Consider the following 23469-nt stretch of genomic DNA (forward strand, 5'->3'; position numbering starts at 1 on the left):
TTTTGCTAATTTTAATTCTTTATTAGGAATTCATTATTATTTAAAGTCTAAATTAGTTTATTGTCATTTTGAAGAAAGTCCTAGAATTGTAAAATTTTGCATGATTAGGGAAATATCTTAATCAAATTTATTGATTTGTATTTTTTTCTAACACTTAAATGTAAGAAAGTATGCAATTTTAAATTATTACCCTTTGTCTTTTTTCCTTTCCCAGTTTTTATTGCTAAATTAATTCATTCAACAAAGTATTTATTGAACACCTATTGTGTGTCAGAGACTAGACACATAATTGTGGGGGTACATTGATATAAGAAAACAAATACAACTGCCTTCAAGAAATTTATTTGAGGGGCGCCTGGGTGGCTCAGTCGATTAAGCGTCTGACTTTGGCTCAGGTCATGATCTTATGGTTTGTGGGTTTGTGCCCCGTGTTGGGCTCTGTGCTGACAGCTCAGAGCCTGGAGCCTGCTTCAGATTCTGTCTGTCTCTCTCTCTACCCCTCCCCCCCTTGTGCTCTGTCTCTCCCAAAAATAAATAAAATGTAAAAAAAAAAATTTTAAAGAAACTTCTTTGAGTACTGTAGAACTAGAAGATGTAATAAAATCAGTAAATTATATTGTTATAAGATTATAAATATAATGGTAAAAAAATAAAATTAGGATAATGGGAATCAGGAGTGCAGAGGGAAGGAGGAAAAAGAATGAAAATTTTACATGTAAGGCTGTCATCTTATTAAAAAGATGACATATGAGCAATGACACAAATAAATTTCAGGAGTTAGCTATGTGGATATCTGGGGACATGTCAGTACAAAGGCTTTAAAATAGTAAGCAAAGAAGTCAGTGCAACTGTTGCATAATGAGAGAGGGGGAAGAAGAAGAGCTAAGGTCATAAAGGCAATGGATGTCAGATTATGTAACTTGTACTCTGACTGGAAAGGTGGGCTATTACAGGATTTCTTAAAAAAATGTTTATTTTTGTGAGAGAGTGAGTGCAAGTGGGGGAGGAGCACAGAGAGAGAGGGACAGAGAATCTGAAGCAGGCTCTGTGCTGATGACAGAGCCTGATGCAGGAATTGAACTCATGAAGCATGAGATCATGTCCTGAGCCAAAGTTGGATACTCAACCGACTGAGCCACCCAGGTGCCCCATATTGCAAGATTTTTAGTAGAAGATTGCTCTGACTTAATTTGTAAGAAGGTTACTTTTGGGTGTTTAGTGACAGTAGATTATAGGGGACAGGGACGGAAGCAGGGAAGATATTCAAGGTAAAGATGATGTTATCGCAGAACAGAGTGGCAGCAGTGGAGATGCCGAGAAAGGGTAGGTTTTGGATAGAACTGAAGATAGAGCCAATAGAATTTCTTGACAGATTGAATGTAGGATGTGCTAATCGAGAGAGTGACTATCCTATTTACAGATTCCGCCAACTCTCAAGGCAATATTATATAAGGGCATGACTCTTACTCTGTGTTCACCACAGAATGGAGCAGATTACTTTGGAGGAAGATCAGAGTCTGCAGATGTGCTCTGTCTGCAGATTCAAACCTACTACATCATTATGCCTACTCCAACTCTTCTTAACTGAGGCTGTGTCTATCAATAGTCTCAACTCTGGCTGTCACTTCTGTTTTCCCCGAGTCTCCATTGTTGCTAATTGAACCTGGGATATAATTATTATATAGTAGGTATAAATCCCATAATCCACAACCTGTGCAGAAATGTAGTTTTCAATAACTGTCCCCATTTGAGATACATTTCAACACTAGGAACTTTTAAGTCTATTTTAGGAAAGCCCAGTCAAATTCAGGATTTTTCTCTCCCTTTCTTCCCAAGGTAGTCATGACAATGGACATGAAGTGAGAGGGTGATGTCTGGGCCTCAGCTGTCATCTGTCCTATGCTGGCATTGGATGAACCTTATCGAGTTCCGTCTTTGGTAAGTGGCTTCTAGCTTCCATGGTCTGGTTTCCTCCCATCCCTACAGTCATCAGTCTGGGAAGGTTGTTAGGTGTCCTCCTGGTTATAGCTGCCCACTCCCTTTGGATCTAAAGGCCTGTTAGTGATTTCTGCAACTTCCATAGAGAATGGGAACTTTTGTATGTTCTCCTGTGCCACTGTGGAAGCTGTGCCATCCTAGATCATATATGCTTAGAATACCATGTGTTAGTTTAACTATTTTGCTCCCACATTATTGGTGGGCAGAGCACATAGAGGAGGTTGCTGCTTTGCAGAGTTTTAGAAAGTAGGGCACAGCTTTCTCTACTTTTGGATTCTCAGATCTCTCGTCCTTTTATTTTCAAAACTCACTTTAGTGGCAAGGAGAAACGACAGGGGGAGAAGAAACTCATTCTCACGTACACATCTCTCTTTCCCCTTTCTAGTATTTTTTAATTTCCATCCAGGAAACTTCCAGTCTGGTAGTGGAATGGGAAGGTGATAGGAGAGGTAGCCTGGCTTTCCATCTATTTTTTTCTAGTTTATTGTTTAATGGTATAAATCTTGGCCTTTGCTACTTAAATTACTTCCAACTCCTATGCCAGCAGCTCTCACACTTTTTGGTCTGAGGATCCCTTTACATTTTAAAATATTATGAGGACTCCAAAGGGCTTTTATTTATAAGGGTTATATCTATCAATATTTATTGTATTAGAAATTAAAATTGAGGAATTAAAAAGTATTAATAATTTCAAAGTAACAAGAGCAAATCCATAATAAGATCATAGTTTCAAAGAAAAATAACTGTTTTCCAAAACAACAACAACAAAAAAATAGTGGCATTTGCAAATCTCTTTAATGTTTAGCTTAATAGAATACAGCTGGATACTTGTATTTATTTTTGCTTTCAACCCATTTTGATACATTGTTTTTGTTGAAGTATATTGTCCCAGACTTTGTGTCTGGAGTTCTCTCTTGTCCAGCAAGAGAGCGGACACAGAATTGAATACCAGAGAGGGTAATGTCTGGGAGAAGACAAGAGCCCCAAGTAAGGGTCTTTGCTCCGTATTTATTAGGATCAGAAGGCTTACAAACGTGGTGGACATGCTGAAAGAGACAATGAAACAGTGATTATTAACTCAAGTGTGTGAGAGAAAGGGGGTTTTGAAGGTATGCGGTGTTAGGGGTTTGGGTCAATATAAAATAAAATCCTGGCACCGAGAAGGTGGTTGTTTATGGCAGGCACCAGGCACTGTGTCTGTTTATCTTAACTTGCCTAGGGAATAAGATAGATAGAGCATGCTACCTCAGGGTCAATAAGGAATTTTTTTTTTTTTTTTTTTTGCTAGTTAGTTCCAGGCAATTTCACCCTGCTGCAGTGGTTTTTCACCCTGTTTACCTGTTTACCTATTCTTGGGTGCTTTCCTCCTATGGAAATGGCTTCCTGCTCTATACTTTTGTTCTAGCTGGGGGTAATTTTGCCCTGTGGCTGCTTTCTGCACTAAGCATTGTTAACCCATTGGTGCAAGCTCAGGGAATTCCTAAACTTATTCCCCACAGTATATGAAGAAAACCTGACCTTATGTAAATATGTACTTGGGAAAGGAAATGTATATTTATGGAGTTTTCAGATATTGTGTATATTTTTCCTTGATACTACATTAAAACTTGATAAGTGATATTTTCTTAAAGGATATTTGTAATGTAGAATTTGAAACCAAATCAATGAACTTTTCATGTTCTGCTACATTTAAAACCATTAGTTTGTCTTACCCTAAGAATTGATCTTTTACTGTTATAATGATGTACCATATGCAATGATTCTGTAACCTCATGCAATGGTCACTTGGAAAATATTGGTTCACCGAGTTATGCAGATCTTTCAACTGTTGATACATTTCATTATATAATATTAGAAAATAATATTTGTTAATATCACTATCAATCTCATCAGAAAAATTATTTAAATATTAGTCTGCTGTTACAAGTAGCAGATACAAGTTCTACAGAATTCTAATTTTCACTTGAAAGCTCACTTTTTATCATTGGCAATAAATACGGTCATTTGTTTTTCTTGAATGGACAGGCCCACTTTGTTCATTTACAAAACAAATGTCTGCCAGTTACTCAAGTCTACATAACCACAATTCTCTGTCAGTCAGTTTTTCAAGTAAAGATGATGCTCCACAAATAAAGTAGCTAGTTTTCTTTTAGTTTAAATATACTGAATAAAAATTAAAAAAAAAAATAAAATAAAGTAGTTCAATTTGCAACTCAGTTGCTCAAGTGCTTTTCTGTGACAACGATCTACTTCAATATGTGACAGAAACGCTCTAGGCATACTCTACATTTTGTCACAGCAAATATTAAAAAGACAGGTACTCAAGGTTGAAATTTAATAATATTAATAATTCTTACCTCTTCCTCAAGGGCATTCTTAAGTGCAGCTGACTTTTTTTTTTTTTAATGAATGTGTGGTGGTGAAGAATAAAATGACTACAAGTACAGATTGATGTCACTACCTTGGATTATGTTAAAGCACCAGCAGTTTTACCCATTATTGCTATTGCAAAATTAGGGGGGGGAAATCAATACAATGACAAAGGAATATAATAAATTAGTATTATTATGAAAATAGTTTTGGTCTTGCAGACCCCATGAAGGGGACTTTGTTCTCCTACAGGTCCACAGACTATACTTTAAGAACCATCTTACGGGCGCCTGGGTGGCTCAGTCGGTTAAGCGTCCGACTTCAGCTCAGGTCACGATCTCACGTCCCTGAGTTCGAGCCCCGCATGGGGCTCTGGGCTGATGGCTCAGAGCCTGGAGCCTGCTTCCGATTCTGTGTCTCCTCTCTCTCTGCCCCTCCCCCGTTCATGCTCTGTCTCTCTCTGTGTCAAAAATAAATAAAATGTTAAAAAAAAAAATTACAAAAAAAAAAAAAAAGAACCATCTTACTACTGTACTAAGTAAGGCTATGCACCATGACATAGGTCTTAACTATTAATCTCCTGGATATCATCCAGTATCTGATGCTGAAGCCAGCTGCTGCTTAGATCTCTTCCTCTGTGATGGTCCCAGCAAATTGGCCACTATTGGTCCTGAATATTAGACTTTTTTTTTTAATGAAAGATTATTATTGTTCTGATAAAAATAGTATACACATTTGGAAATAAAAATTCAAATATCTCTCCCTCATCCCACACTCTAGTCTTATTTATTTATTTATTTATTATTATTTTTTTAATGCTTATTTATTCTTGAGAGAGACAAAGACAGAGTGCGAGTGGGGGAGGGGTAGAGCGAGAGGGAGACACAGAATCCCAAGCAGGCTCCAGGTTATGAGCTGTCAGTGCAGAGCCCAAAGCGGGGCTCAGACTCTAACCGGAAGATCATGACCCAAGCCAAAGTTGGACACTTAACCGACTGAGCCACCCTGGTGGTCTCTAGTCCCATTTATTAAAGGTAACTCGCTTTTACCTTTTCTGTTCAAGTTCTGTTGATTATCTCCATTATTCTATAATTCCAAAATCCATAATTTTTGTTTTTGTTTCTAAGCTCTTTTTGTTATGTTTGTGGCTTTAATAATGTACTTAAACATAGATTTCTGCTGCACTTACCACAGGCCAAAAGCAAACCAGAGTGTTCTCCAAAAAAAAGTGAGGAACGAGAAGTTGAGCTTCCCAGACTCAATCTCTGCGTGCAATATTACCACCTAGATAATTCATGGCTTCTGCACGGTGGCATAATGTGTGAAACAGGGAGAGTCAAATGTTATAAAAACTGATGAGAAAACAAAGCAAGGGGAAAACTGGTTTACAGTGATCACATTTGACTTCCATTAACAGACAGGGAATTTGAGACCCCAATTGGGAAAGTGACCTATCCAATGTTATTTAGTTAAGAACAGATATTGGATTACATCCAGTCTATCTTCTTTGCTATTTTAGTCGCACCAAGGACATCTCTATAATTAATTCGGGATAGAAACAATATGGCTTTATCAAGTTGATCACAGATGGGAGTGAGAATTTGTCAATATTATATTTTCATCACCTTTTATTATTTTTAAAATTATAATCTTTAGCTTCTGAAAAGTTTGTGAACATATTCATTTTCTTATGATGTAGACTTTATTTTCTGATGGTATGTTTTGTGCACCTTTAAAAGTTTTGTTTGCTTTGAAGGACATTAATTAAGTTCTAAAAAGATACATTAGAGCCCTAGAAATATATAACGTTTTGAAATTCCATTTCTGTTTAAAGTGGTTGAAATTAAAAAAAAAAATTAAGATTCAGAATATTATTTACCAAATAGAGAAAAGAAGACCAGTCTTCTCTGGTCCAACTGTATAAATTATGCATAATATTTAAAAGCAAGATCTGGTATCCATTTGTTATTGATTTGAAATAGAGCATTTTGGCATCAGATATGTAGACAGCAGGCATTTCCTGTACTTAATTTATTCCCTCCTAACCAAGAAGCAGCTTGATGTAGACAGTTTTATATAAGGTTTGTCACAGATCCTGTGTGTTTTGGAAATGTTTCACATTTCATTAAGTTTAATTCAGTTTCTGTATGATAAAATGTGGGTAAATACATTCTTCCTAACAATATCTTGGAGACTTTATGCTGCGAGTAATGAATTTGTAAAATTTGCTTTTATTTCCTTGAAAGGGTTTGCTGGGCAAATAGAATATTTGCCTAAATCTGGCAAGTAAATGTCTTTCTTAAATACTTATTGACACTAGTCAAAATCACTTTCTCTAAGAGATGCTCCAAAGGAGATGGTGAAAATATAGTGGGTTCCAATTTTAGTGATTTACTGTCTTTGTATTTATAACTTTTAGGAATAGGCTGAGAAATTATAGAAACTCAAAGATTAAGATTCATATAGGATCAATGGATGAAGGTGCAAGGAGAGGTTAAAAAATAAATTTCATATAGTAATAAATAACTGAATAAATTCTTTGTGACATTTCTTAACAGCAGTGAATGTATAGAGAACTCTTATAGACAACAAATTGAGGACAAAAAAATGGCAAGAACTAGTGGTAGCACTGGGTGGTGGGAAGTGGCCCCCAAATTCTGTTAGGTACCCTTGGCCACAGGTGAGTGGTATACTGAAAGTAGAGTCTTGGTATTCTTGGGAATGGAATAAATGTTGGCGTGACCAAGACATGGCTTGATCTTTTGAAATTTAGTCTTCTCTTAGGTAAAGTAAGTGAAGAGAAGGTAAACATTTCTAGCCAATACAAATAATTTCTTAAGGATTATCCACCACAAGTAGTCATTGTTCTTTCCATGACTGCCATCTATTTGGGGATCGGTGTGTGTGCTCGGGGTGTGGTGGGCAGGTAGAAGGCAGCAGCTATGTTGTGGGTGGTAACCAAGCAGAGCCACTTGCGCAAAATAGAAGTCAGCTATAGAGTGTAATTTGAAATTGGAGAAATACCTTCGTACCAAAATATTTGAGCAGTTCAGTGCTTCCCCATTAGTTAGAGACTTCAGGTTAAAACATATGTCTTAGAAATTATAGTACTGATATTTCTGGAAAGCATAAAGTTATAATTCATTATAAGCCACTAATGTTGATGGGGTTGGTTTATTAACCAGTCACTAGTTGGGCCTGGAGTAGATGGAACATGGGATGACACATATAGACAGAAAATAGGGAGGTCAGATGTATTCCAGACTGGAGAACTATGTGTGTGGGAGACAAACCTATGCAGAAATCAATTGGTGTATGTAGATGGGGGTGATAGGGTGAGTTACAACATGAGAAAATCTGATATCTAGAAAAGAAAGGGCTGGAATAGAGAAGAAAATGTTTGTGGAAAATGTGGTTAACTCCCTCCACTTTCTCCCTCCCTCCTTTCCTTCCTTCCTTCCTTCTCCTTCTTTCCTTCTTCCTTCCTTCCTTCCTATCCTTCTTCCTTTCTTCCTTCCTTCCTTCCTTTCCGTTCCTTCCGTTCCTTCCTTCCTTCCTTCCTTCCTTCCTTCCTTCCTTCCTTCCTTCCTTCCTTCCTTCCTTTCTCTTTCTTTTTTACCAGACATTGTTTGTTTTGACAGATTTTTAATAAAAGAGAGACTAGCTATCACCTTTTAAAGCTCTAAAGAAAGGAGCCCATTTGTCGGAAGCAGACCAGAGTGCTGGGAGTAAAAAAAGTTGCAATCATTCAGGTTCTCATGTGTGTTTCTCTTATTCCCTTACTCTAGGATCCCATGGGTGTCCCTAGGAGTTGCTTTATTTCTATTAGCACTAAAAAAAAAATCACTAATATTGATTAGAAGGATCTGTGGGAGGTTATATTATTAAAAATAAACTTACTTATTTCCTAATTGGAGGTTTCTTATCTATCTTTCCATTTTGAGTTATATTGGTGGCACCTGTGTTTTATAACCACTTCCCACTCTGTCCCAGGCAAACACAAACAATCAAATATGTACTTATTACCTAAAATCATCAGGCCCAAGCTCCTCATTTTCTTATCACAGTTTATTGTTGTATATATGAGGTACCATGCTACTATCAGAATTATATCCAGGTTTTTTATTTTAAAAAACTCAGAGAAAAAATGTTTCCAGTAATTTTCATTCAATGTGAATGACAAGAATATCATAGCTATAAACATTAAAATAACCATTTCATTTCTTCCTAAGGAAGTTCCAATTTTAAGCAATGAAAAAGGAATTCTATACAAAGCTAGTTTTAAATCACATTAGCTCTCATTCTTTTCTCGTATGTATTTGTTACTTTTAGAATAGTGTAATAATCAGCCAGAGTATATAATGTAGAAAGTATGTATGTCCTCTAGAATTTGATGTTGCCTCCAAGATACATTGAGTGGTCAAGAATTCTTTCAAAAGTTTGCTTCTATGGACAGCATAATACCTGTACTGTGAATGAGTCAATTTTGGTATGACCTCTTCCTTTTTCTTTCATTATACAAGCATCCAGTAGGGCTTTTTTTAACATTTATCTTAAAGGGTGGGCTGTAGAGCTAACTCAGTTTACCTAGACAAAATCATGCCATTAGCAGCTTTGTTTAGAAATTTAAATGCACATCTCATCATTAAAACATAAATGTATCAGTTTTTCTTTTTCTGTTTTTATCAAGTAGAAATGTTGTCAAAATAAAAGCACGATACCATATGTAACTGCTGGCGCCTGTTCTCACCACACATGCCCCTCTCAAGCCAATTTTCTTAAATTAGTGGAGTTGAAAGACTACACTCATTTCCCTACCATGCTGGGCAAGTGCTGCTTTGAGAAAGGCAGCAGTAAGCATGGAGACTGAGTTTACCGTATTTGTCCAAATGACTCTGATTTTCTTTTACTGTAGGGGCCTTAAAAACTTGTTCTTTCTCCATTTCTTTTGGCTATTAGCTTGTTTGTTAAAAAATGAGTGTATCATTTGGGTACATAAAACTTTTAAAAAATATTTAATTAATAATTATAATGTAATTTAACAAATTTGTAGTAAGTGGAAGGATCTCAAAATTTGTTTTTAATTAGCAAATAATTGATAGAGTTTAGTTTTACACATTGTAACGACAAGGAAAATATTTGGGTTGTAGCTCTTCTTTGGGTATCTTTTTTTTTTTCTTCTGACCATACTTTTCATAATATTTTTAAAAGCTTATATAATCATAGCAGGGAATTTATGTACTACTTGATTTTTTTTATGTGTATAGTGAATTTAAAAATTAAGTAAATATAAGCAGAGGTCAATAAGTATGATTATTTTTTTTTTAAGATTAGTCATATGATCATTTAAAACCTAAGCGTAAATATATTTTAGGAATCGTGTCTACCTCATCGTTGTACCTCCTCTATTTAATTTAGTAGATAATCCATAAATTTAACTATGTTTTATTGTCCTCCACAAGAGAATACACCAAATATTCTTTAAAAAATGGGACTTAGCCCTGCTTATTTTTTCTGCCTTATATTGAAAGTATCATGGGAAATATCAGATTATAAATCATATGTCAGTGGGGTTTTTTTTTGTTACAAATCTCTATATCACAATTTCATTTTAAACTCTCTGGAAAAATGTAGTTTTTCTATAATTTAAAAGTAAATAAATAACATATCATCTAGAGACACTGTGCTTAGTTTTCCTTTAATAGATTTTGTTCTGGGGAAAATTTTAAAAAAAGTTATTCACTTTTAAAAGTCAATATGTTTCTGTAGATGACACATCCCTCACATTCTGTGCAAGTATTTCTGTAGAACCAGTGAGGACTATTGGAGTAGATTTGTAGCTCACAAAAAGAGGATTTAAACTGTCAATAATATATCTTGAGACCCCTATAATTTCTCCCTTTTACAGGATTCAGTGAGTACACTTTGCATTATTATTTACTGTTTTGGTATACTCAGTGTGTTTCCATACACCTCTCAATGGCTTTACAATGTATCTCAGTATAACAATTACATTATGACAGAGGAGTCATTAATTTTTACATAAATGCACTAGAGTATGTGTATGAAAAATCACTTTTGTTTTGCTATAGCACTTACCTTTTTATTTTGATGCACATAAACCTCATACATAACCTTTCCACTCTCTGATCTAGCACAAATGGTCATTTACAATTCTTTCTAAATATTCAGTGGATTTATATCTTGGCAAGCATTTTTCATGGGTATTATGCCTTTGGCATTTTATGCTACATTATGATGTTTCTTTTGCTTCTCGTTTTGTAGGACACTTTATAGAATCAAAGAATAAGAAAACATCATACAGGCAAACAGTGTTCTAAAGACCTACAGAGACACAATCTTAGTTGATATATAAAACAGTAAATATTACTATGAAATGGACAATTCTGCATTTGTGTTTGATACTTATATCGGTTGCAGTTGACTTCCACATGTGTGCACAGTAGTCTACAATAATCCCACAGGCTCAGATATGGATTAAGAGAAAGGCCATAGGCCTCAAGGCTCATAACAGATATTTTGTCTTTTCTTTTTTTTCCCCCCAATCATCCACATGCCAGCACATGGAAGGAACTTTGTTCTTTTTTCTCATTTGAAGAGGTATATTTTTAAACAGCCTTTTGGTAGCTTCTGGAAGCTTTGGGAAAGGTGAATGTCACATAGAAGATGGATTCTCAAGGAGTTTTCTCAGTGCTATCTCACTTTCTGCAGCTCCTGTCTGAGCCAGGATGGCAGAGGCTGCCCCAGTCTGTGCAGTAGCTTTGAGAGTTCCACGTTGTGATCTCTGTAGTAGCTTGATAGAAATGCTCTGCTCTGGTGGGACATAAAAGTACATTTCACTTTGTTGATTAAAGCATACTTCATATATTTTGATGATGTTTAAATCTGCATCAAGTATACCATACCCGGGTTGAAATTTATATTAAGAATGTGGGCTATTTATTTAGCACAACATGAACACAGTGACTCTCTTCCTCAAAATAGACACTCTACATACATACACTTTTTTTTTTAACGTTTATTCATTTTTAAGAGAGAGAGAGCATGCCCCATACATCCACTGTTTTTACAAGGGAAAGAGCTTTTGTATTAAGCATGTGATTTCTTTGTGCAGAATTAAATGTTAACTCAATCGTGTTGCTTGAAAAATAGCTGTAACAATTGATTGGGTTTAATATTATGCTCTATTAAAATCATCCTAGCTTTGGAGAATGTTAGTTTGGTACATCCATAATATAAAATACTCCTTTGTCATCATTAATTTGTGTTTAGATTTGGAAGGTACACAATCCTTTTTTTTTTTAATGTTTATTTATCTTGAGAGAGAAAGAGCAAGAGTGGGGGAGGGACAGAGAGAGAGAGGGAAAGAATCCCAAGCAGGCTATGTGCTGTTAGCACAGAGCCTGTCACAGGGCTTGAACTCATGAACCATGAGATCATGACTTTAGCCAAAATCAAGAGTTGGTCACCTAACCAACTGAGCTACCCAGGCACTCCCATAATACTGTCTTAAAAGATGTTTTAAGGCATATAAAGCTTAAAAGTAAGCTTAAAAATGCAGTAGGTAAGAGAACCTGGGTAGCTCAGTCAGTTAAGTGACCAACTCTTAATTTCAGCTCAAGTTATGATCTCACCATCATGGGTCATGAGATCAAACCCCATGTCAGACTCTGTGCTAGGGAGGAGAGGCTTCTTAAGATCTCTCTCTCCCTCAGTCCTTCTTCCTCTGCCCCTCTCCTGTTCTCTCTCTCTCTCTGTCAAAAAAAAAAAAAAAATGCAGTAGGTAAACCTCTAACCTATATTTGAATGATTTCACCCAAGGAAGGAAAAGAATGCCTTGCAAACTATCCTGACTTAGTGGGGGACAGATTTTGCTTCAACAAAGAAAAAATATTTTAGTAATTGAAACTGCCAAAAATGGAAAGGGCTATGCTATATGTGGCATTTCACGGGGTTCATAAATAGGTTGGATTACTGTTGTTAGGAATGTTTTTTAATTTTAATTTTTTTTAATGTTTAGTTTTGAGGGAGAGAGAGACAGAGCATGAGTGGGGGGAGGGGCAGGGAGAGAGACACAGAATCCGAAGCAGGCTCCAGGCTCAGAGCTGTCAGCACAGAACCTGATGATGGGCTCAAACCCACAGACTGTGAGATCATGACCTGAGCTGAAGTCAGACTGAGCCACCCAGGCGCCCCTGTTGTTAGGAATGTTGTAAAAGGGAGGATTTCTGCAGCTGTATCTGTACCTCCTGGCTTTGTACTATTCTGAGATTTTTGGTTGAGCTGAACCTTTAAAAAGTTTTTATTTAATTCCTTGTGCTATCTTTTAAAATGTCATATCTGGTACTCCATTTTAAATGTTATAGAAAAAAAGCCTCATTTTGTATTGGTAATTTCAAAGTAAGCGTAATTTTTATGGGAATCATGCTCATTGGAATTAAATAGAATATTTGTGCTATAGTCTAACCATTACTGTGATCAAAGGAGAATCCAAACCACTGTGTGATTTAAGTGTCACTCTGTCTCATTTCTGCTCTTGTTTTTCCCTCAGTCATTGGCTCTAAAACCACCAACAGGCCCAGCTGGCATATTCAGGCAAAAGAAAAAGGTAGAGCTAGAGGCTCTTGAGTGGCTCAGTTGGTTAAGCGTCTGACTCTTGGTCTTGGCTCAAGTCATGATCTCATGGTCCATGAGATCAAGCCCCTTGCATGGAGCCTGCACTGACAGTGTGGAGCCTGCTTGGGATTCTCTCTTTCCCTCTCTCTCTCTCTCTCTTTCTCTCTTTCTCCCCACTCATGCTCTCTTTTTGTCAAAATAAATAAATAATGAAAAAGAAAAAAAAAAAAAACGAAAAAGGTAAAGATAAATTATATTTCCCAGATATCTACCTCTGGGAACCTGATCATTCTGTGCCTCCTTTGCTGCCAGCCAGACCTGGAATCTAGGGATGAACCCTAGGTCTTTGTGCAGAGTTTGAGTTTCTGAACTTCCCCATTATGTTCTCTCTTAATGGCTCACTTTGTGCTATTTCTCTTTATGACTGAAGTCCTGCTTGGAACAACAGCAGCCTGGGGCTACCCAGTTCCTGCCAGCCTGCTCCCTAAACTTTCCACAGAGCAAGTGATTGTCCAACATCTTAACTAACTCTGGAACTGAATCTCCTAGGATCCACTTCTACTCTCCATCCCTTTGGAGTTTGGATTGAATGTCTGATACTGAGGATTATCTCAAACTCACTTCAACTTATTGGCCTTTGGGGCATCATTTTTAACCCTGGCTGCCTCTGTCAGTGCTGCCTATGTAGATAACCCTAGTCCTGTGCCCTATTATGTGTGTATGTGTGTCCCCATAATCCTGTCACCTTAATCAAGTAACTCTTTCCTCTTGTTGCTCTGCTCCCTCATTATGGCAAGATAAATGTTATGAGATTTGCAAAATACAATATGTTCTATTTTGGAATCTAATATATTCGGGCCAAAAGTTACCAGAACAGAACTTTGTCGTACACAAGACTTATTGCACATACGTTGTTATCTGACACTCATTCATAAGGGGGAATTTTTTAGATGGTAAAATCACAGATAAGAGATATGCTAATATATCTCAATATAATCTGACTATTTCATGCAAACTCATGAGGAGATTATAATATATACTTATATAATATAAAACCATAATAAAAAGAAGGAATCATATAATACATTTAAGATCAGGTATTTTATTTGCCTATTATTAAAGAGTCTATTACATACTTTTGATTTGGAGAGAGAATAGATTTTAGTGGTATTAATTTAGAATGTCAGTTTTTATTCTTTTTCTATACTGTATTTTCACAAACCAAGTACAAGTAGAAGGAGGCCAACAGCTTTCTTAATTTACCTGGATTAAATGTCTTCTATGATGTTTTGGTGACAGTTGGGTACTGACATTTTTCTGTAATAGGAAGAGAAGCAGTGTGGTGACGGTACTGCCTGCTCTCATCCGTTCTACACATTTGTGCTTCCGTGATCTCTGTGAAGGCTTCTTACTCTTCCCTTTCCTCTGGTCACTATTTGCATAAAATCAACCACTTCTACTCCTTCAAATAAACCTAGTATATACATGATACTGTGATATAAGAAATATATGTGTTGGGTTTCCATCTCTGGTTCCTGGCACAGAGCTCCTAAAACCCTTGCAATTTCCTGAGTAATAGGGGTGAGAGGAGTATCTTTTGTTATTCATAATAAGCCCTTTTCAACCATACCTAAGTTTATGCTAATGAGGTGACTTCAGGCGGGGGATGGTTCCTAGAGGAACCAAACACATGCTTAGAGGGTTGGAACTCAGCACTCCCCTCTGATCTCCAAATAAGGAAAAGGGACTGTGGATCCAGTTAATTACTAATGGCCAGTGATTTAATCAATTGTGCCTCCATAAATGGAAGCTCCATAAAAACCTTCAATGAAGGACTTGAGAATGTCAGGATTGGTAAAGGCACCCATGTGCTGGGAGAGTGGCACACCCCAAACTCCACAGAGAGAAGCTCCTGTGCTTACGACCCTTCTGGACCTTGTTCTATGCACTTTTTCATCTGGCTATTCATTTATATGCTTTATAAGAATAGAAAGTAAAAGTGTTTTCCTGGGTTCTGTGAATGGTTATGGCAAATTATAAAACCTGAGGAAGGGGTCATGACAGCCTTTGATTTGTGGCCACTTTGGACACAAGTCAGTAACCTGGAAACCCATTACTTGCTATTGGAGCCTGAAGGGAGGGCAGTCTTATGGTAGTAAGCCGTTTACCTGTGGTGTCTACACTAATTTGGGGTAATAAGTATCACAATTGAGTTAAATTGTAGGATACCTATTTGTATTGCATAAATTTGCATCATTGCTTGCTATGAAACTCTACACATTTGGTGTTAGAAGTGTCTGAGTTAAAAACAGTCCAGAATTTATTACACAGAAACCTTGTTGAGAGGTATAGAAGTATTGATATCCTAAAAGTTTGGCTTTTCTTCTCTTTCTTTACCACAAAATCTAATAGTATGTCTCAGTATGTCTGTGTATGATAGGAGTAAAATAAAATGCTACGAAAGATGTTCTACAGTGTCTTTTAAGCATTTTAGTTTTAATAAATATAATACATAGCTTTGACATAAATGAAAATGATATATTTTATATTAGATTCTTGAAATATCATAGAAATTGCCCTTTAGTTCCTATTAATGTGTAAGGATTTTTCTCATAGTACTCCAAAGGTAAATTTTAAAATCAACCAAAGAAAACCACCAAAGAAATATTATGCAGGCCACACTTACTACTATAGAGTAACTTAGTGGGAAAAAAATAGAAATCTTTTGGTCCTACTTTCAATTTCCAGTTGATGTATTTCCTGTCTTGGTTTCAGGTAACATTTTTAGTGCTAAAATTTTTGTGAATGTTTCATACTTTTTGTCATGAGATGTTGCCTTCTTTATTCTACTTCAAAATAGAAACTTCTGTTGTTTTCCTTTATTCTTGCATGACAGGTAATATATCACTGGAAAAATCAAAACAAGCAACCTGGATACATTGAAATACAAATATCACTTTTAGTTTTTGGAGGGGCTACATTTTTATTATAACTACTTTCATAAAAAAATACGTATTACTTATTGTTTGCTTATTTAGTTTGCATTTATAAGCTCTGTACTTACATCAGGATCCATTGGAGGGTATTTTCTTCCTTTGCTTTTTCCAAGGCATTTTGTTTTACCTTCTTCCAATAACTGACACCAGAAGCCTTTATGAGAATCAAACCTAAAAACAATTCAAAATACAAAGCACAAAAAAGTATTTTGCAAGCAATTTCTAAGACATAATGACCAAAAACATGAATATATTTTTGGATCTTAATCTATAACCAGAGAAACTGGTATATTTTTTGACTAAGTCATTTTGCATAAAGTCTTTTGGCATACTTCTAAATTCTGAGTCCATCTGTCATATTTGTGAGTTTGCCAGATTCCTAATAGAAAAATTGTCAGCAGAAGGTCTCCTATTAATAGAAATTAATAAGCCTACCTTATTCCTCTGGAAGGAAAAAGTTTTATAAATTTCAAGTCAGTTCTTTTCCTGTGTAGGGTTTAGAAATGACAAGTCAGGTTTCATCCATATTTATGGACTTACATAGTACTTGTACCATACAATTGCAGACTAATAGAAAAGAAAGGGTTTTGGTGTGCTATGGAGTGACTAATTTTAGCATTTTCTGGCTATAATCCATTTAATTTTCTTCCAGAGCACTTTCTTATTTCGGTATGAGCTCTGTATTAAAGTAACTGTACCTATAAATGTGGATTTGCATGGCATAATTGTAATCAAAATAACAGTAGCACATTAAATTTATATTTTATTTATTATTTTTAGTATATTTTTTGTTTTTATTTTAATTCCAATTAGTTAACATACTAAACTTATGTTTTAGTTCACCAAAATGTTTTTACTTTTTATTTTTTTTAAAGTTAATTTATTTTGAGAGAGAGAGAGCATGGGAGGGGCAGAGAGAGGGAGAGAGAGAGAATCCCAAGCAGGCTCTACATGGTCATTGTGGAGCCCTATGCAGGGCTTCAAACAAAATAAAGGTCAGAAATAGACCAACACATCTACAATCAGTTGATTTTAAAAAATAGGTGCCAAGTAAATTTGATGGGAAAGAACAGTGTTTTAAATGAATTAATCTGGAAAAATTGGATATCTATATGGGAAATATGAATATTGACACTTACTTACACTGTATAAAAAAATTAACTTGAAGTCAATCCTAGACCTAAACTTAAGAGGTAAATCTATAAAAATTCTCAAAGTAAACAGGAAAGACACATAGGGAAAACACAGGGTGGTTCAGTTGGTTAAGCATCCGGATTCAGGTCAGGTCATGATCTCACTGTTCATGAGTTCGAGCCCTGCATCAGGCCCTGTGCTGACAGCTCAGAGTCTGGAGGCTGCTTCAGGTTCTGTGTCTCCCTCTCTCTCTGCCCTTCCCTCGCTCACGCTCTCTTAAACATAAATAAACATTAAAAAAACAAAACACAGAAAATCTTTGTAACCTTTATTTAGGCAAAGATTTTTTTTTTAATGTTTTATTTATTCTTGAGAGAGAGAGAGACAGAGCATGAGTGTGGGAGGAGCAGAGCGAGAGAGGGACACAGAATCCGAAGCAGGCTCCAGGCTCTGAGCCGGCATCACAGAGCCCGATGTGGGGCTCAAACTCACAGACTGTGAGATCATGACCTGAGGTGAAGTCGGAAGCTCAACCGACTGAGCCACCCAGGCACCCCTTTAGGCAAATATTTCTTAAGGTGAATGCTAAAAGAAGAATAATGATAATTTTGGACACATCAAAACTAAAAACTTTTTTTCTAAAACACTTAAGAAAATTAAAAGAGAAACCATGGATTGGACAAAGGTATTTGTAAAACATAGGACTGGACTACATATGTAAAACATAATAAAGGACTTGTATCACAATATATAATTCAACTCAACAAAAAAGATGATAATACCAATAAAAATTGGGTAAAAGTTTGGAACAGATACTTCATCAAAAAAACATATGTGGGGGCGCCTGGGTGGCTCGGTCGGTTAAGCGTCCGACTTCGGCTCAGGTCATGATCTCACAGTCTGTGAGTTCGAGCCCCGTGTCGGGCTCTGTGCTGACAGCTCAGAGCCTGGAGCCTGTTTCAGATTCTGTGTCTCCCTCTCTCTCTGCTCCTCCCCTGTTCATGCTCTGTCTCTCTCTGTCTCAAAAATGAATAAACGTTAAAAAAAAAAATTAAAAAAAAAAAAAAAAAAAAGAAAAAAAAAAAAAAACATATGTGAATGACCAATAAACAAATGGAATTATTGCTTAACATAATTAGTCATTAAGGAAATTCCAATTAAAATCACAAATGAAATACCACTACACGCTCACTAGAACAACAGTTTAAAAAGACTAATATGAAGTGTTGGCAAAGATGTGGAACCTCTAGAATTGCTATACCTTTTTGGTAGAAATTAAAATATTACAGCTACTTTGGAAAGCTTCTTATATATCTTAGTATATAATTACTATATGACCCACCAACCCCATTTTAAGGTGTTTACCCATGAGAAATGAAACATGTCCATACAAAGATCTGTACACAAATGTCTGTTGTAGCCACAAATGGAAACAACCCTATGCCTATCAATTAATGAAAGGATGAACAAATTGTGTTATATCCATAAAGTGGAATAATAATGATTAAAAAAAGAGCTAATTACTGATAGATGTAACAACAGGGAGGAATCTCAAAAGCACTATGCTAAATGAAAGTAGGTCATTGGTTGCTAGTGGACCAGGAGTGAGGCGAAAAGGATTGACTGCAAAGAAGCACGAGGAAACTTTTTGGATTAATGGAAGCGTTCTATATGTTGATTGTGGTCGTGTATACAATGTACGCATAAGTCAAAATTCATCAATCTGTACATTAAAATAGGTAGATTTTATTAAATATGAATTTTACATCAATAAATCTGATTTCAAATTATACTGTGACTGTGTATGTATATGTATGGATGTGATTTGGAAGGTACTCTTTATGTAGCTAATCTAGAGTTTTTATAACATAGCCCTGTGAAAAGATTGCAAACCTAGATTTCTGCCTCTGTACTGGTTTGGATATTAGAGACACTAAAGGATGATTCACATCCCACTTATGCAAAGCCTATTTCTCATCATTACTGACACAATTGTGTGAGATCAGGACACAACATGGTATGTCTTCATGTTATTTATATTCTTGTTTGAATCAGTAAGACAACTGAATAAAGTAGTCCCATATTCAGAGGCACAAGAAAAAAAAAGCATTAATAAAGACTATTACTTAAATAATCTGTACATGAAATCTGGAAAGTTCTTTTATTCATTCATTCATTCATTCATTCATTTGAAAACTGGGAAGTTCTACTTTTTTTAATATTTCTACTTTATTTTTTTGAAAAAGAGAGAATGTGAGCAGGGGAAGAGCAGAAAGAGAGGGAGACAGAATCTGAAGCAGCCTCCAGGCTCTGAGCTGTCAGCACAGAGCCCAAAGTGGCGCTCAGATTCACAGACCATGAGATCATGACCTGAGCCAAAGTCGGATGCCTAACCGACTGAGCCACTCAGGCACTTGGAAAGCTGGGAAGTTCTAATACAACAAAATTTCTGGAAATCTGCTATTGATATAGTATTTTTCATAAACATTTTGTCCTTAACAATTTCTACAATTGAATTCTGACTCATTTTAAGTATTTAAGTGATCAAAATTCAGAATCCAGACCATTATTATTATTTTTAATAATATACCTAACTCTAGATACATGTCTGGAACATACATATGCCTTAGGACAGAACATTGTTTTTAAAAGACACACTGAACTTCACACATAATATAATTAAGAATCAAAATAAAAATAGGTTTTTCTTTCATCTCTGCTAATTGGTTACATCTTATGCAGCAGGCTGTCATGCTTGGCTTTATTGAGGAAAAAAAAAAAAACTGTGTGTGTGTGTGTGTGTGTGTGTGTGTGTGTGTGTGTGTGTGTGTGTGACATATAGCCCAGGCATCTGTATGCATATGTTCATAGGCAATGACATATGTGTACTGGAGTGGAAAAGAAAGGAAGAGAAATGCAGAAGGGAGATCATGTTTATTTTCCAGGTGACTTGAGCTACAGGTGAAGGGATTGATGTTGACCTTATGAGTTTGAAGACATCAACAATGCAATTTCATAGCTCACATGAAGAAGCTTGATAGAAAATGGAGAAAGATCTCCCTACATCTGTTTAGAATATCAACAGTAACCCCTTAAGATTAATCCTGTTACTGCAGGCACTGATATCTGATGGAACAGCAAGAAACATCCTTTTTTAAAGTGTAGGCACTAGACGTGGCTAGGACCCTTCTTTAAAGTAAATAAGTTTTATGTGTTGTTTACCGCTACAGTTAGCCGTTCCTGGAGGAAGAGATACTTTGTTAATCATTGTATCCCAGAGTCTTGCACATAGTAGTCATTCAATAAAACTTTGTTGAATTAGAGTAAAACAAGAATGGATTGGCTCTTAAATATCTATAAAATATCACCTTGATGTCTAGAAATAACTGGAAGAGACATGTAGGTAGGGACAATCAAAGTTCTCCAACGATTCAGCCTCCAACTGGCAACATTCCTATATTAATGATAATGTGGCCTTAATTTTACCCTTGGGCAGGTGAATCCTAGGGAATATTCAAATTATACTTAGAAGGTTCAAGCATGTTTAAAATGCCTTTAAATTGAAGTAACATTTCCATGGGAGAATAGTGAACTGAAAACAATGCAGGTAAATCTCAAAACCAAAACACCATCATGTAGGTGTTATGGAACAAACACAGAAGTTATTTTTTGTTAGCTTTTTTTTTCTTAATCAATTTCCTCTCTACACACATGCTTTTATGATTTAATGAACCATTTTGCTGATGCCCATTTTATTTTTAACAGTTTTCGAGGTTTAATTTACTTATCATAACACCTATCTTAAGTGTTCAATTAAGTGATTTGTAGCAAGTTTATATAGCTGTATAGCTATCACCGCAATCTAGTGTTAGAACATTTCTATAATTCCCCCAAAACCTTTAGAGCCCACTAGGGACAATCCCTGCTGTCACCTCCAGCCCCAGGCTAGCACTGATCTGTTTTCAGTCTCTAATATGTCTTTTCTGGACATCCTCCTCCACCCCATTTTTTTTTTTCCTGGTGTGGATATGCCAAATTCTGTTAATCCATTTACTGGTTGGTGACTATTTGGATTGGTTCCATTTTTCGGCTATTATTAATAATGCTTCTGTGAACAAGTCTTTGTTGGATGTAGGTTTTCATTTCTCTTGGGGTAGACTCCTAAGAGTAGAATTGGATTATTTGTAAGCTTGTGTTTAATTTTTAAGGAACTGCAAAACTGCTTTTCCAAAGTTGCCATATTATTATACATTATTATCAGCAGTATATGAGGGTTCTAGTTTCTCCACATTCTTGCTAACATTTGGTATTGCCTTTTGGATTACAACCATTCTAGTGGTGTTTCAGTGTGATTTTAACTTAATCATATCACTGTGATTGTACATTTATTATGCAGAATGATTGTGCATCTGAAGATGGATTCTTTTATAATACAGTCTGAGACAACTTCAAACGCTCATTTTAAGGTTTCAGTCTTTTAAAGAAAGTACTTCCTGTTGGTGTACTATCCATTAATAAAAATTCATAATATTGTTTTTCTCTAGTTGTAGCGTCTCATGCCAACTCGAAGAGCTTAATAGATTGGAAGTGCAGGCTCCAGTGGATTGGCTGAGTTTCAGTCCTGACTCCTCAATTTATATGCTGAGTGACTTTTGGCTTAGCTTTCTGTGCCCGTTTTTTTTGTTTGTTTGTTTTTTGTTTTTTTGTTTTTTTGTTTTTTTTTAGCTGAAAAATGGAGCTAATAGTACCTCTCACACCTAGTGTTGGTATGAAGCAATATATGTAAACATTTAAATGTAGAACATATACATGCATATTGATTTTGAAAAGTTATGAACACTCTGAAAAACAAATTCATCATAGGAAATTGGAGCAGACTATCTTCTCTTTCACTACTAACCACTGCTAGATGCTCTTTCATGGGTAGTCTAGGGAACAACACATTTTGGCTATCATGGCTACTTAAAATTTTTTTTTTAACATTTATTTATTTTTTGAGAGACAGAGACAAAGCACGAGTGGGGGAGGGGCAGAGAGAGAGGGAGTCACAGAATCTGAAGCAGACTCCAGGCTCCCAGCCGTCTGCACAGAGCCCAACATGGGGCTCAAACTAACTGCAAGATCATGACCCTGGAACCCCTATTGTGGCTACTATTTTTTTTTTTTTTTTTGCTACTAAAAAAGGTTTTAATGTGGCACATTTTTACAAAGAGTCATCTAAAATGGGATGGGAAAGACTTCCTGGTGAATATAAATTTGGTTGCCAGGGAAATGGTATTAGAAACAACTGAAGTCCTTCTTGGGGTCCCTGGGTGGCTCAGTCTATTAAGTGTCTGACTCTTGATTTGGCTCAGGTCATTATCTTACAGTTCATAAGCTCATGCCCCACATTGGAATTCTCTCTCTCTCTCTCTCTCTCTCTCTCTCTGCCCTTTCCCTGCTCATGCTCTGTCTCTCAAAATAAATAAATAAACATTAAAAAAAAAAAAAGAAACAATTGAAGTGCTTCTTGAATTTTGAGGCAGCTTCAATTCTTTATGACTGTCAAGCCCCATCCACAGAACCGAACCAAACCCACAGTCTTTATTTACCCCTGGCCTTCAAATTCTTATTGTCCATTTATTAAAGTTTTTACAGTAAATTAATATTAAAAATTGATATAACTCAATCTGGTCTCTTTTGTGTTTACAAACAGGTTAACTGAGAAATAAAGATATCAGGTTCAGGTATTTAACTAGTATTTCTTTCTTTCTTTCTTTTTTTTTGTAAATATTTATTTATTTTTAAGAGACAGAGAGACAGTGTGTGAGCAGGCAAGAGGCCGAGAGAGAGAGGGAGATACAGAATCCGAAGCAGGCTCCAGCTCTGAGCTGTCAGCACAGAGCCCGATGTGGGGCTCGAACCCACCAGCTGTGAGATCAAGACCTGAGCCGAAATCAGACGCCTCACCCACTGAGCCACCCAGGCTCCCCTTAACTAGTATTTCTAAGGGTGAAACCTCTTGTCATGAACATTGATGGCTAGGTAGAACTATTAGAGCATATATTCATGGAAAAATAAAAAAATTATACTTTTCCTTTTACTTTATACAAAGTAGCAAAATTCCATGCTACACATTATTTTTACTGCTTTCTCTCAAATGATCAGTTGGCTCTAAAACACTATGTAACACACTACATGAAAGCTAAAATGACGTCAGTATATCAATCCAATTTACAATTTAGGCATAAGGTTTTGTTGAACTAGAATTGTAAAATGCTGATTACCATAATTGAATGAGAAGTTCCTATTTATATTGTTTAAAACTTATACTGCTTATTTAAATCACATCCAT

General features: G+C 36.0%; 1 protein-coding gene and 1 long non-coding RNA gene across 2 annotated transcripts in view; one reads left to right on the forward strand and one right to left on the reverse strand.

The window, feature by feature from the left end:
* LOC109248620 (uncharacterized) overlaps positions 1-23469 on the forward strand; it is a 249515-nt gene that overhangs the window by 164442 nt on the left and 61604 nt on the right. The window lies entirely within an intron of this gene.
* The window catches only part of LOC109248590 (bifunctional heparan sulfate N-deacetylase/N-sulfotransferase 3), a 182764-nt gene continuing 167713 nt past the window's right edge, over positions 8419-23469 (reverse strand). Inside the window, exons 13-14 of the mRNA XM_053901285.1 lie at positions 16070-16172; positions 8419-11202 (exon numbers count right to left, since the gene is read on the reverse strand). Coding sequence (XP_053757260.1) covers positions 11083-11202; positions 16070-16172 — 223 coding nt within the window. The 3' untranslated portion in view covers positions 8419-11082. The remainder of the gene's footprint in view (positions 11203-16069; positions 16173-23469) is intronic.

The sequence above is a fragment of the Panthera pardus genome, unplaced genomic scaffold (genome assembly GCF_024362965.1).
Source record: "Panthera pardus isolate Hobbes unplaced genomic scaffold, ASM2436296v1 HiC_scaffold_13, whole genome shotgun sequence".
Classification (NCBI taxonomy): domain Eukaryota; kingdom Metazoa; phylum Chordata; class Mammalia; order Carnivora; family Felidae; genus Panthera; species Panthera pardus.